Source organism: Lichenostomus cassidix, unplaced genomic scaffold (assembly GCF_008360975.1).
Source record: "Lichenostomus cassidix isolate B80296 unplaced genomic scaffold, HeHo_3.0 HiC_scaffold_48, whole genome shotgun sequence".
Classification (NCBI taxonomy): domain Eukaryota; kingdom Metazoa; phylum Chordata; class Aves; order Passeriformes; family Meliphagidae; genus Lichenostomus; species Lichenostomus cassidix.
The window spans coordinates 10,114-25,910 of NW_028147657.1; the positions used below are offsets into that span (position 1 = coordinate 10,114).

Below are 15,797 nucleotides of genomic sequence, written 5' to 3' on the forward strand. Positions count from 1 at the left end.
AACAGGTCAGTGTGTATCCATACAGATTTATACATATTTGTAAATCATTCCATACCCTTACTTTCTCTTTGCATACAGACGTATACACTAGAATTACTGTGTAATATTTGGTATTCACGTTACATTTAAATAAAGTTTATTTAAAAAAATTATATTAAATACAGACTAACATAATATTCATAATATATTTTACAGAAAAAATAACCATGTCTTTATTTTAGAAATACATTTCTTCAAAAAGTTCTTTGAGATTTTTATAAAACTTTTTACCCGTGAAGACAAGTTTCCCATCAGACCTGTAAAAAAAGCTTTACCTTTAAATCCTTGTGGGGTTTTTTTGTTTTTGTTTTTCTTTTTAATACTTTTACAAGCTTAAAATCTGTAAATTCTTTAAAATAAAAACCCCAGTATCTTTTGGGATCAAATTGGTCACAGGCTGTTTTTTAAAAAGTCTGTGGAGACTCCCTGAATCCATTCTGAAGTACCTTTTGTTTTTCTCTCTCTGCATACCAATAGTGCAGGTGTACACGGGAATTCAGTGCTCCCTACACATCCTATAGGAAGCTCGATGTGTGTCAGTGGCAGGGTGCAGCTGCAGCAGCATCCCCAGAGGCTGTGACTCCCCATCTGCTGCAGGAGGCAGAGTGTGTTACTCCACCCACAGTGCAGTCCAGAGTGTTTGCTCAGCCCCTCCAAGGTCTCTGTGAGGTCCAGTGGCCATGCACAGATTCCAGAAGGGCTGGCACTCAGCCCTCATTTGCTTTCCAAGTTATAGCAGTGGACATCTCCTTTTCCCTTCTCATCATACCCAGGAAGTGGCTGTCCATATTTATCCACACACCAGCAATAACCTCTTTTTCGGCCTTTGGATGGGTGACACTGAAACAGAATAGAAGACCCAGTTAGTATAATTTTTGTTTCTTCCACTTGTAGTGTTAGACAGCAAGGATTTCTGCTCATTTGATAGCTGCACTTCCATATCTTGACCATATCTGACAATCAAACAGAATATTTGTTACCACTAGAAAGTATTTCAGTAAAAACCTACCTCCTCTCCCCATCAATGCCTCTGATTGCTCTGTAAGAAAACTGCACTGAGAACTACCAGTAAATAGGCTTATGAAGGGCTTCCTATTATATATGGCAGCACAGCTGCCCCCTTTAAATACTTACAACAGTGTGGGCTAATGACTGGGACTCATCTTTGGAAGAGAAATGTAACAGTTATGTTAACCACTAAAGCACAGATCTGGCAAAGACAACCATTGTTGCAATAAACACGCTTGGTTTGCGTCTTTTCACTGGAGGAAATTAGACAGCGTAGCTGACCTATATTAACAGATACGTAATCCTTCTGTAGTGTAGTTATCATTGCAACAACTGCTAGGTGGACTAGACCTTTATATACATGTTTTCCTATAAAAAAGGTTGTGTATCTACTAGTCTATAATGTGTTAGCTTTAAGTTAGCTGGTGGAATTTGCCAACAATGCTGACCAACCTGAAATTATCACAGCCAATAATACTGAACCTCTTCAGAAGCAGTAATGCAGTAAATATTCATTATAAAGGCTACTGCACACTAAGTAAGTAATGCTCCTCCCAAGGAACCAAGAATGGCAAAACCAACACTAAACGGAAAAATATGCTGCAGGCTGCATTCAGTATGCAACCCTGGACACAGTTACATACCGTGAACCTCTGGGACCTCACAAAGTTTTTACCCACTCATCAGAATCTCACTAGGTTTGCAATGGGCAATCTCACTGTCAAAGACACGGCCTCCCTATCAGCTCATGTTTTGAGACTTCGCAATATAGGATTTGCTTCAAATACAAACAAATGTGGCTGTTTACTCAGGACATACTAACAAAAGAGGCAGTGACACAAGCACATCTGGTCTCCTGAAGTTTTGTCTGTTGCATTGCCAGTGTGAAGGAAGATTGGCTAGACTGAAGCTACTTATGGCACTCAACACTGTCAAGTCTATCATTCAAGCAGAGCAAGTGTTGCCTCTGAGATTGCATTCAGAGTAATTCAAGTTTTCAGAGGTTCAGGCTGGAAAAATCAGGCAAAGTGTGCCACTACCACTCAACTGCTTGTTCTCCAGAGTCTCACAGGTATGGCCCGACGTCTCAGGAGGCTATGGCAGTGGCTCATGTAAGTGCCTTTTCCATGTGCAGGTACACAAGAAAACATGAAGCAAGTGTTGGGCTTCACATGCTGCTCGAAGTGACTGATCCTTTCCATGTCTAGTTTAGCATCTCAGGTGACAGCATGCTATTTTGGACAGAACTGGGAATGCAGGTCACTCTGGGACAGCCTGCACCAGCACACTGGCCCATGAGCCAACTAATTTGTGGCAGCATGGAGTAGGGTAGACAGTCTTCACCAAGAACTTGTGAAAGAGAGACGGAAGCCAGTCATATATTCATGAGCTAGAAATTTTTCAAACAGGTCTCAATCTTGTTTATTTTATTTTACAGTAAATTAAGTAATGTTATTCAGCATAACTGCAAATTAATCCACCCTTCTGATATATTACTGAGTAACAAGCCCAATGAAGAAATAAGCAGTCTTGTCTTCTGCAAATTTGCAGTCCTTCTGCATTAGCCTATGAAAATGGAGAGCAGAAGGATGACAAGATCCAGCTTAATGTACATATCAGTTTAGTTTTAGAAGAGGGTGAAGAAGTTCAAATCTACTGAGAAAACAGCTACATTAGTAATTTGCTAAATGGAATGGTTACCTGCACTTCAGTTCTTATCTATTATTAAATCTTTAAACCTAAGTCCTACAACTTACATTTATTGCCTCAAAAGCCTGACTAGAACTCACATGTTTTCTCCAGGATTTCCATGGATGACTGCTCAAAGTCCTTTGACGTCAAGGGAAATTTTTCTTCAATTTTGGTGGTGAATGGGCTGGACTCTAGCTTAAGTATTATTAACATTTAATGACTTAAATAATTCATGCTCAAAACAGAGGAATTAATAAACAACAGCCTTTGCACAATTTAATTTTACAAGAAAAGGAAACTGAGGCAGCACTTCTAGAATTGTTTTTCCCAACAAAGTGGGCACAGATGGAGCCCAAAGAGCATAGGGCTTCTGGCTACCAGCCTGGTGCTCTGGCAATGAAACTACACTTCTGCTAGTAATAGTAACATAGCCTCCCCTTTTAGAAGTACTATATGAAGTATGTTACACAACTCTTGCTGATTCATAGGCTTGCATCACTCTCAAAACAAATAATCAATTAAAGTTTTCATGTTTTTGGAAGGTTTGATTGCTTTTAACAGTTGCACAATCAATTTTCAGAATTAATTACTCCATGAAGTAAATGTGGTATGTTTCTGCACATGAAGCCTGCAGAAACACCTTTCCTACTGCTAGTACATTTTTTTATTACTTCTAGACAATCCGTTTGAAAAGCAAAACCCTTAGACCATTCTACAGCTGAAATAACACTCTATGAGAAAAAAAATTATCTTTTCCAAGCCGTGATTTTATTCTACCCACTCAGCCATGCTGTCAATAGTAAAGCACTTCTGATTGAAAAGCTATGCTTTTATCCTGAAACAGCTAGCATGCATTCCCTACTGAAGTGGGAGACTGGTCATATGGAGAAACACATATCTCTAAATATCTGCTCTTCTGAATTTTGTATTCCACATACATTTCTAGGCTCTGCCCAGCTATCCTGTATGACTTCATAAGTTAAAAAAATTGGAAAACTGCCCAAGCAGTGGAGACAGTAATTACTTCTGATCGAAACACAAGCTGCCAGCTTCCATGCCACCTGCCCCTCTCTCTTCCACAAAGAAATGCCACAGACGCATTTGTGGGGCACAGCATAGCATATGGTATCCCATTGAATTCCTGGTCAGTCAAGAGGTCTCCATGGAGCTACAACCGTGGTCTTCAGAAACAGACTGCAGACAACATTGACATATACCTCAGGCTGTTTTGGCTTCTGGCAAGCACAGCTCTGTTTTCAGTGGAATGATGCCAGCTCACATTTAGGTGAGTATCTGGCTCCAGTATACAAACTTTGGGCAATTATAGTGATTGCCCCATATAATAATTCTAATTTCATCAAAACATTTTTTCTCATGCTTGAGGCAGGAATGTGTCTGTATCAACTTATTACACATAAATATACCTATATAGCACAGTTGAATAGTACAACCTTACATATGTGATTTATTAAGACAAAGAATTATAAATTTTAATACATCTGATTTTCAAGTTTATATATAAATACAAAGTGTGAAATATTTTTCATGTTATACTCTGACAGATACATTTATGTTCTTAGAAGTATTTCACATATACAAATTATTCTCCATGGTTGTTCCTGAAAAGTCAATTTCTAGATATCCACAAATGTCATGAAAAATAAGTGCTTTCAACTTGACTGGAAGAGCAGATGACCATGAAGGCATCTGAATATGTGAGTGCCTCCTGAATGAGTTTTAATGGTGCCAGGGTGATTAAAATTTACCAGATTCCTACTATCCCAAACCTACTACATTCTTATCCTAGACTGTGGTTTTAGCAACTGTTTCCAGAATTTAAAATGTCTAGCTTGCACTCATTTTTTAATGGATTTACTGTCTACTTCCTAACCTATTATTCTGAATTTTGTGACAATAAAATATAATTCAATTAGATTGAACATAGCTTATAATGGCATGAAGTGAATGAATAAAATAGCCTAGCATTCTATTAATGAGATTCAATACCTGTTCACAGTATCTAAAATATCAGACCTACATGTTGATGCTTGAAAAAAGAAAACCAAACAAACACAATTGTCACAATTCCTTGCGGACAGTTAATTTGATCTGGACAGGACTCACTCACTTCTCAAACTGATGTTTTTTCCTAGGAGTTAATTCTATGAGAGCAACTATTATTTTTGGTTTGTATTTTGTTGGTGAGAGAAGCAGGCTGCCTCTGTAACGGCTTATTCCCAGGGTTGATCGAGGTTCATTTACAGGATCAGCAACCTAAGTGAATTTCATGTAGAATATTTACTTATGTGGGCTCCATTTGTGGGCATTTCCTGCAAGACCCTGAGTCATCTCAAACTACCATTCAAACTACTGGACCTGTGTAAATTGGCACATTGCTTGACAAGGCTGGCCAGGTGTGCAAGTGTCCCTTCATTCTCTATGTATGCTGACCAGACGGGCTGTTCCACGTAGTGCAGGAATCTTTCCTAAAGTTTTACAAGTCTCCAGGCAGCACAGATAATACACAGAGCACAAAATTGTGTATTTGCTTTGTATCAACACCTTATTCTCATAAATCAGCTTCTAGGAACAAAGACTAGGTAATATTATGATCTGTCTTTCCTATTTTTTTCCTTGTATTCCCCTTTTTTTGTCTTGGTGATAGAACTATGACTGCACTATAAAGTACAGTAATCCTTTAAAGTAAGCCACTTAAGACGTGCTTACTCTGGATCTGATTTACTACACACAATGCCAGAGACTACTTGCAAACCACCACATTTTTGCAGACAAAGTAAAAACCTCAGAGTCTGAAGAGATATGAAAGGAAGGTCTACTGAATAAAGTAAATACCAATCTGCAGTCCTCTGTAATACATAGAGAACAAAAAGGGCTACACCACACTTGAGTGCCTTGAACGCAGTCAAATGATGCACTGTTCTAGAGCAGACAAGAAAATATTTTTATGGCACAGGCACAAAACCCAGTCCAATGCAGTCCAACGCATTTCTTCAAAACAAGCAGATTGAGATGCGAGTATTGCTCTCTGATAGTTTACACGCACTTACAACATGGTTGACAGGCTTCTCAAAGCTCCAGGCAACAAAAAGAAACTTCCCCTGCTTGGGAGTTGCCACTACCTGCTCAAGAAGAGCTGGGAAGCATAGACAAGCTCACCAGCATGCACTGAAGGTCAAACAGCACTGTCAGTGCTGGACTGATGGCAGAAAGGAAGGCTGGAAATCTCACCCCTACTACAAATGCCCCACCTGACACTGACAGCTTATTGCAGAGCTCCAGGGAATACTAGAAAGGGAAAGACTATTTCTAGGAAAGCTGGAAGCTAAAATATGGAGAGATACCATTCCTAAAATAAGGTTGCCTGGTCAGAGGTTGGCCTCTCACTTCCAACCAATGAACTGCATTAGCTAGCAAGAGTGTCAACCACTCCTTTGGTTACCAGAGATAGAGAGACTGATTTGTGTAAACCCAAAAGGAAAAGACATGATGGTCCACAAACAAAATCTGTCCTTGAGAAAAGTCTTAAAGAAACCTTTAAATTCAGGAAATTTTGGAATTATACCAAGAAACATATTTGGAGGCAGGCCACTAACTAAACACTGAAATCAGATGAGATGTGGACACTAAACAAAGAAACCAGCACATTTGCACTTCCCCTAGTTCTGAATGAGCTTCAAGGGCATCAATGAATGGAGAGGGCTGCTGTAGCTCAATGCAACACAACTAAAGCATAAATACACAGAGTTACAGCTGGCATTTGTCAAGAAAGGTCACAACCCCAGAAGCAGAAAGGGCTGAGAAGCCATACCTGCTGCAGAGTAACTACTAGAAGTATCACTTTCACGATAACATGACTTGGATTTGGAAGTGATCTGTGTAGCACATAAAGGACAGATATATATCATTCTCAAGTTGGTTTTTGTAATATGATCCAGTGTAGTTCTTCTAGGAACTCTCAAGCAGCTATTTACAATTCAAAGCATTGATCTATTGCAGTTATATGGTGACTGCAACATTAGCTCTGTGTGTTATTGTAGAGGCACTGCTTTTTTTAAACCAAAGGGCATTAGTATCTAGGACACCAGTCAACCCACGTGTGATTAGGTATGAAGTTTCTCAAATGAATCTGTTGTCACGATCAACAGAAAATAAAAATACTATCCCCACTTGACAAGGTTCAGCACAATCGGATCAAGTCCTAAAACTGAAAATTAACTAGTTCCTCTGTAAAATGATATGTAATGCACCTTGCTGGCAAGATCTTTCGACAAAGATGCAGAAAAGGTGAAACGCATTCATTGAAATTATCAAAACTCTGTACTCACTTGCTTCTTCTTGTAGAACCCCTTCTTGTCACAATTTGGAATATGAAAGCCCCTGGGACTCAAGACATTCAGGATCTTTAGGTGGTTTAAAGTGTCTTCCATTTCTCTACGACATGGACCCTGTTAGCAAGCATGTTTTAGAAAACACAGATGAAACTTCATTCCCAAATTGCATGTTTCACAGAAGAGTTAATAAATCTTTAAAGGGCAAAAAGCACAAACCCAAACAAATCCATTAAAACAAAGAGATGGCTGAATATGTCAAAAGGCTGACCATTCACAAAAAAATTCTGACTTTCTTCTTTATTCAAGATAAACTGATTTCTAAACATTGAAGTCCCTATGCTATGCTGAGGCACATACTGGCATTTCCAGTTGAAATCACAATCACATACACCTTTGGGAAGGCTTAACCAGTAGGTAAATCAGTCATGTATAACATAAGTTTGGAAAAGCCAGCCTTGCACCAAGTGGGAAAAGAAGAAAGTAGACCACTAGGAATACACTAGATAGGCCTTCCACAATGACGTTTGATTTTTGTGATTCTGCTGGATTTGAGAGCTTAAATGAAATTGATTCAATTGAAAACAAGTGGTTTGGCATAATGTTTATACAAAATACCTCAACTTTGAACAATTCCCAATTTCAACTGAATCAAATAGATGCAGTCATACAAAGGGCCAGTTGCATACAACACTCTTATTAGATATGTATGTCACTTTTTGCCTCACTTTCTTCATCTGCAAAAGGCTGACAACAACACAACATAGTGAGGATTAGCCCTAGGACAATGAGCCAAAAAGAGCTTCCAGAAGCACTGTTAAGAGCATGTCTCAAACAGCAACTAATTATTTCTCACTGCAGCCCTTCAGGGTAGGGAGTAAAGCATTATGAGCCCCACTTTGCAGTCAGAAAATCAAGAGCAGAGGCGTTCACATTTTGCCAGAGGCCAAGAAGGCAGTCAGTGTCAGCAGTGGGATCAGGATTCAAGAGTCACAGCCTACAAACCCTGTGCTTAGGTACACTCTTATCTGGGTGTATCAGTGAGTTGGTCCACCAGTCCACTTCTTCAGCAGAGACATGAAAAAATTTCTTTTCATGGTTTAAAAATATTTAAGTTGCTGTACTGACAGAAAGATTCATTTGGTGCTGTTTTTAATTAGGGAGGTAATAACATTTATACTTTCAAGCGGTAATATTAATAGTTTGTTTATATAAAGTACCTTTCATGCAAGTGTCTGAAAGCATACTCCATAGTACTACTGGAGATGAAAATGGAGTTTTTTGGTTAGTAAAGACCTTCCTAGCTGCCTTCATGTTTTCTTTGTGTACCAATGTCACAAAGTCTAAACACAGGCTTTAAATGGCTTCTCATACTGCTCAAACACACTGACTGCAAGTGACAGACATTCAAGGATTTGGTCCCAAATTAGGCCTACGAAAAGATCAACTGTTCCTGATAGACTTATTTCAGGTTCTTACAGACACCAGGAGTCTTGGTAAACTGGTGTTCCTTTGATCATGGACCCAAATACCACTACTCCTGCTAATTAAGAATCTCTTTCCTCAGAGTGACCAACCTTCATTCTTTTACTGTAGGCACTTCTACTTCACATTTTTGGGAGGAGGACACACTGGAAGTCAGATACTGAAGTGATATCATTAGCTAGCTGGACATCAGTAACCAACTAAAAATGAAGCTTCTCTCGGAGGCCACACTCTCTTCGGGCAGAGGTTTTCACTTTATACAGGTTTCAAAACATTCTTTTGATGATAAGAAGCCATGTCTGCTTTCACCATGCCTGTTTTGATGAAATGCCAAAGTACATACAGATGCATTTTTCAAGCCATCTAGCCTAAGGCACAGATTATCAGCTAGACATCCAGAAAGAGGATATTCTTGTCCTCATATTCACCACTCTCTGACTCCCCTGCAAATTCACTGGGCAGAGTCAAAAGCTCATGGCAGCTCATAAGCCCATGAGACTTTGCATTTAGGCAGTAGCACCAAACAGCAACTGCAAGTGGAGGTGGTGCTCAGCATGTCACACAGTGACTGACTAGTCAAGATCCTAATCCTCAGTTCAGTTTATCTCCCTTGATTTGCACCAGGCAGTGTATGAACACAGTGCCACTACACTCAATGTGAAACATCTTTTTTCCATTATTGCAACTCAATAGCGCTGTTTGCAACCAAGTTTAATGATGACACTATTAAACCTGTCCCAAGTCCACTCACACAAATGTGTGACAATTACAGGGGGGAACAAGAACTTTCAACAACTAAGAAACTTTAGTAAAAGTCATGCTTGTATTGATGTAGAAACACCATTATGTTAGTCCTATATGTTTCCTGAACACAGTCTTCTTGGTCTGCTGATTGCATTTGCAGGCCCAATAGATTTACCAGTTAAACTGCCAGCATGCCTGAAAAGGCTGCAACAATTACCACCTTTAGCTATTTAGTATAATTATTTGTCATATGCACAACATGCATATATATATATACACACACACACATTCATATGCTGGCAAATGCCTTCCTATTTACAAAAATACTTACATATTCTGTTTCTTGCTTGGATTCAGAAGAGAAATTCATTGTATCTGTACTCTGCGAATCATATTCCACTTTATAGCGCTGTGTATCTTTGGCGTGCACTTTCCTGATGATATCTATTTTGATGTGTGGTGGATGCAACTTGGAATCTGGCACCCTGTAAGAGTTTGGAATGGCCTGGTTTTCGAGGCTGCTGGTACTCCTGTCTTCTTCTGAATCACTGGAATTTCCTTCAAAAAGAACAAATGCATAAGAAACAATATTACTTGGCTACCAGCTGTGAAGGCATAGAAACATGGAATCATAGAATGTCCTTACTTGGAAGAGACCCACAAGGAGCATGAACTGCAACTCCTGGCCTTGCACAGGACAGCACCAAGAGTCACACAATATGCCTGACAGTGTTGTCCAAACACTCCTTGAACTCTGTCAATCTTACTGCTGCAACCACCTTCCTGGGGAGCCCACCCACCCTCTGAGTGAAGAACCTTTTCCTAATATCTAACTTTTACCTCCCCTGACACAGCTTCATGCCATTCTCTCAAATCCTATCACTGGTCACAAGCAAGAAGAGGTTAATGCCTGCCCTTCTGCTTCCTCTTGTAAGGAAACTGTAGACCCCGATGAGGTCTCTGCTCAATCAACAAGACACTAGATTAGTCCACCTTTTTAATTTTCTTTTTATACAAAATAGCAATATACATAGAGATGAACAAGGTAGCACTCTATAGTTGTCAGCACCTTTGTTGCCGAGTGATGAGTTTTGTAACTAAAGCACTCCCATGCTCAGCACGGCATCACAAAGTGCCCAGCTGCACCATCTATGCAAGCTGTACCCAAGACCTGGAAACCAGCCATGGCCACTGCCCCTGGAACCACGGCCTCTGCCCTGGGAACCACGGCCCCTTCGGCCACTCGCCCCTGGCTGCCCGCGGCAGTGCCGCCCGCCGGCGGCAGGGGCCAGAGCTGCGCCGGCGGAGCGGAGCCCGCCGCGGCCTCACCGGCGCCGGGGCGCGGATCCCTTCCCCCCGCGCTGCTGACTTAATCACCCCCAGATAAAAGCGGCCGGCTTCGGGCACTTAGGGGCTGCGGTGCGGCTCTGCCTGTCCCAGGATTGTATTTTTTTTTTTTTTTTTGAGACGTTAACACTACCAACTCTGGCCCGTTGAGTTTCCTAGCTCTTATTAGCCATTTTTAACACTCCTCCCCTTTATTCAATACATAGAACAGAAAAGAAAAAGAACAGCACGCTTGCATTTCTCTGCTATTAAAATAAAAAATACTTCTTGGTGTACAAAACACATTTTAAAGATAATGGACAAAAAACACCACTCATTCTGTACTGGTTCAAAGGACAAACACTGCTTTCATCTTGAGCTTCAAAAATATTTTCTCTTTAAACTACCATCCACAAAAAGTCAGGAGAAACACATTTTTCTAACCTACTCCATAAGTCCAGTGTTCCTGTACCTTCTGAGGTATTTGTCTATGCTGCATTTCTCACTTAAGAGTCCCCACCAGTACAACTCTAGCAACCTGCATTTCCTCCAGGGAATTTTTCCACTTTAAGTATTCCTAAAAGCTAAGTAGTAACTAAGCCTCACTAGTTACTGCCTTAGCTGTTGACCACCTTCTTTCTTTTCCCCTTTTAAATTTTTTTAAGGAAATCCTATTGGGAGTGCTCAATAACATCCAATACTACAATTATACTTGATGATTCACTAAAAAAAAAAAAAAAAATCACAAAAGCTGAGAAATTCAGTGCTAAACCTGAAAGCCCATGTTCACATAGTTCATTGATGCTAAATATTTCAACAAGGGGAGCACAGTGGCACTGTCAATACACAGGAGTGGGGGAAGGAAGATTAGAGGAAGAGGGTTTTGAGTTAACATTTTGGTACTGGTGGTTTTAGTGTAGCCACTGCTGGCAAGGGACATAATTGACCAGGAAAATTCAAATCACAGTGCAAATGGATTAAGGAAGTTTAAGTCCTAAATCCAAATTTCCTGGCTTTTGTGGGTTTAACTCAGACTCTCAGCAGTATTTGAACATATTTTTGCTGGTTTAATGTCCTGTTTCGACAGTAGTATTTTTTCCTCCTCATCCTCAATGAAATTTGAAACAAACGAGTCACTAAAATGTTATAAACCTGAAGCAAGGTTTTCTGTAAACAATCCAGTTCACTAGTTTTTCTCTTCTACCAAAAAATAAGTAAAAAATATTCTTAATGTGCACTGAGTATCCATGACCATGTCTGGTTATTTCAGTTTAGACAGACCATCATAGTTCAATAGCACTTCTTACACTTCAGATTAAAATGGTCATATCGCCACATTTTAAACGGTAAAGCATATTTGATTAAATCAGTTTCACAAAACTTGGTGCAATGCTAGCTTTGCACCCTCATAAGATAAACGAAACTACCATGAGAGTTACCCAATCTCTTTTTTTAAAACAGATTAAAAGGGTTGAAAATGCATACTGCTACCTTTTTTTGTGCCCCAAAAAAACCAACTGGAAAGTCAGTGTCCTACTGTCAGTAAGACACTGCTACTGCAATATACTGCTACTGTAATATACTGTACCCTATAACAACTTCTAGCAATTTCTGGGAACTAGGAATGACCAACAGTATAGCATGTGATGCAGGACCTAGCTGTGTGAAAAGATGATCTGCTCCTGCTCAGAGAGGTCGTATACCAGGGAGTGTTGGATTTAAAGCTGGGGGTGGAATGGTCCTCATGAGGAGGTGGGCACTATGTGTCATATAGATTCTGGGTATTTCTTCTTGCACCCCAGGTTTGCAGCCTTCACTCCTTGAATGTGAACTGTGAGGGTCCTACTATGCACTTCTTAAGTTAACGAAAGTTCCTACTGATTTCAAAATCAGAGTTCTCCCTCAGCCAAAAACACAGAAATAGGAATTCAGCTGAAAATTGAAAGACAGTTGTCTTTCCTTTACTCCTTCTTTAATAGTCACAGTTGAAAGCACACTACCCCTAGACTAAACAGCGCCAACTCCTAAGTATCTAGGAGATGCCTCTTGTTTCCAGTGTTACTCCAAGGATGAATGGGATGAAAAAAGTTCATGTGAGGAAGGAAGCTGCTCAATGTTCCAAGGAGATTTAAAACTCCAGTGAATACCTCCGAACTCTCATTCAAATAGTCACAGCTTGGAAGAAGCACACAAATAATTTCAATGTGGCATCTCCCATTCTTCTAACAGGCAGTTAACTGGAGGACTGGTGCCACTACCTCAGCTAAGGAATGGCTATTCAAAGAGCCCCTGCAACCTAGCAGAAAATATTCTAGCTTTTTAAAAATGCAGTGGAAAGCCTTTTGACATACTTTTCTATTAAATAAATGTTAACATACTTGCTGTTGGTTAGCACAGTTTAACTAAATGCTTGTATAGAGGGACTGTGCTCTCTCGATCTCAATCCCAAGTTTCCCTGTCTTAAGTTTCAAAATGTGCATGCTAACAGAACTTTTTCCAACCATTCCTTCCACTTCAAACAAAACCCGTTCTGTGAACATCTCACTTACAAGACATGGAAGAAGTACAGGAATGCTTCGTTTGACCACAGATTTATTTGCAGTTCAGACAAAAAAAACCCATCATCTTAAACACTGTTGTGCAAATGCTTTGTTCTGAATAATACCTTTCCAGCCCAAAGGGATATTTAAGTCCTTTTTTAATGTTTTTTCTTTCTTTTCCTTTCTGTGCTTAGACTTCCCTGACTTACCCACGCTGCAGCGCGGGGGTTAGAGTCCGTTCTCTCGGGTTTTTTGCACACTCTCTTTCCAGGAACACCGGGGACAAACGGAGAAGATTTCACCCTCTCTCTCTCCATCCAGGCTCTGTAGCCTAGCAGTCCCATGCACCCGCAGAAGCCACATGGAATCCCTCCCCCACTCCTTTTTTCTTTTTCTTTTTTTTCCCCTTAAAAAAAGAAAAAGAAAAAAGCAACTCTGCCTCTTTCGCGAGGCATCGGTGTTGAAGAAAACCGATATATACATAAATAAGGCGGAAGAAGCAAATAACCCTTTCCTTCGGCCAAAGCACACCTCCTTCGAAACGATCCCAGGCTCGGCTACGTGGCTGCCGGCAGAGCCCCCCGCCCACGGGCCGGCAGTAGTCGGACAGAGAGCGAGGGCCCTTTCCGGAGCCAGAGCTCTGCAGCGAGCTCGCCCATGCCTCCCGGCTCCTGCTGCTCCCTTTGTAATTGAAAACAAAAGAAAGCGACACAAAAAGACCCACAAAAACAAACAAACAAACAAACAAAAAAACCAAACCAAACCAAACAAACAAACAAAAAAAACCCACAACCCAAAAAGAAAGCAGCGAAGAGGGAGAGCGAGGCACAGGAAAGCCCCCACTTCACCCGCCCTCCCGGCCGCAACCCCTACCTGCAGCGTGCTGTGCCGGCAGCAGGAAGGCCCGCCGTTTGCCGCTCACCGTAGCGTTGGTGCAGAGCCCGCGGCCCTCGAGCAGCGCCTGCAGCGGCCGCGCCTCTTCCCGCCGTGGCTGGCAGCTGAGCCCCGCGCCGCAGCGCTCCGTGTAGATGCCGCAGGACTGCCCCGGGCGCAGGGCGCAGGTGAGGCAGCAGCCGCAGCCCGGCTCCCGCACCCGTTCGGCGCAGTCGGGCTGCAGGGGCTTGCATTGCTGCAGCGCCCGCGCGTCGCAAGGCTCGCAGCGGACCACCGGCCCCGCCAGCGCCGCCGCCGCTCGCCGGACCAGCAGCGCCAGTGCCGCCGCCGCCACTGCCCACAGCACGCCGGGCCGCGGCACCATGGCAACCGGCGGAGGGGGCCGCCGGGGGCCGTCCCCGCACAGCCCGGCCGGGAGCGGGACGGGCAGAGCCCCGCGCGGGCGGTCGCGCGCTGTCGAGGGTGGAGGGAGTGGAACGGCCCGAGCCGCTTCTGAGGGGACTGCGGGGAGCGGAGCCGCCGGCCGCTCACAACCCTGCTGGCGTGAGGAGGTGGGGAGCCGAGCTGCCGGCACTCGCAGGCCGGCCCTCCCTGCAGTCGCTCGCCCTCAAGTCACATCAAGGCAGCAAAAGCTCGCTAGCAACAAAGGCAAGTTTTTCCTCCTCTTCTCCCCCTCCTCCCTGCGGAGCGCCTGAATTACTTGGCTCGACAGTAAATTTTCTCTTTTTTTTGCCACACACAACGCTCAGAAAAAAAAAAAGAAAAATAAAAAAACTTTTTCAAAAGTTAAAAGAAAAAAGCCAAGCCCAGACTGTCTGAAGAAAACTTAGTCCAAAAACGTTTCAGAAAAGGAGAAAGTACCGAGAAGGGAAAAAATACAGATGGGGGAAAGAAAAAGCGAGGTTCCCTTCGTTTTATTCCCCGTGCCGCCTGCCAGCCGCGCCGCCCAGCTCCACTCTCCGCCACTCCGCACCCAGCTGTCCCCCGTGCCGTCCGTCCGCCCTATATAGCGCCGCTGGCGCCGGCCCGCCCTGCGCCATGAATAACGCGCGGCGCAGCCCGACAGGGAGCGCCGGCCCTCGCCGGATCCACGGCTAGGTCACGCAGGGCTGTGAGGGAGGTGCGGTTCCCAGGGAGTGGGCGGGGGACGCGGCGCTGCCTGGGATTCATGGGCACTTCTTAGAAGTCGCCTGTGAGGAGTATGGCTCTGGCGAGAGGGCCACGTGGTGTGCCTCTAATTTGACGAAAAAGTGCTCTCTCTTTGCGTGTGCGCGTCCCTGGGTCCGCGTGTTTCCTTCGCACCAAGAGAGGCGAGCGAAGCTCGCGGAGAGTGCTCGTTTTTGGACTCCTGGCTACAACCCTGTCCACTTTGGGGCTGAGAGCCCAGGCCGTGAAGATGGTGCGCATGTGCTCCTGCTCGCACATGCACACGCCCGCCTGCAGCAGGTTCGGGGCATACATTGGGACCAGCTTATAGCTCACATGGCAGCTGTGTTTCCAAGGAAGACTGGGGGGAAATGTATGTGCATGCCCACAACCACGCACTCACGCACTCTACCCACATTTGTCCAGATGTTGCTTTCTGGCCCAGGACTCAGTCCATATCTTGCCCCATCTTCGTGGATGTGTCTCCCTTAACTATCTTTTTAAAGTGTTCTCTGAACTCTTAAACCTTTTTTCTTTCATCTATAAGAAAACAATTTCCATCTCAAGATCCTCA

General features: G+C 42.9%; 1 protein-coding gene across 1 annotated transcript; it reads right to left on the reverse strand.

The window, feature by feature from the left end:
* Nucleotides 1–211: 211 nt before the first annotated feature.
* On the reverse strand, nucleotides 212–15,061 carry LOC146420963 (insulin-like growth factor-binding protein 3). The gene is made up of 4 exons (XM_085047852.1): nucleotides 14,057–15,061; nucleotides 9,649–9,875; nucleotides 7,086–7,205; nucleotides 212–879 (listed from the first exon to the last, which is right to left on the reverse strand). Exons 1-4 carry the CDS (start codon nucleotides 14,439–14,441, stop codon nucleotides 754–756), a joined length of 858 nt encoding a protein of 285 aa, XP_084903978.1. The 5' UTR covers nucleotides 14,442–15,061; the 3' UTR covers nucleotides 212–753.
* Between the last annotated feature and the right edge of the window lie 736 nt (nucleotides 15,062–15,797).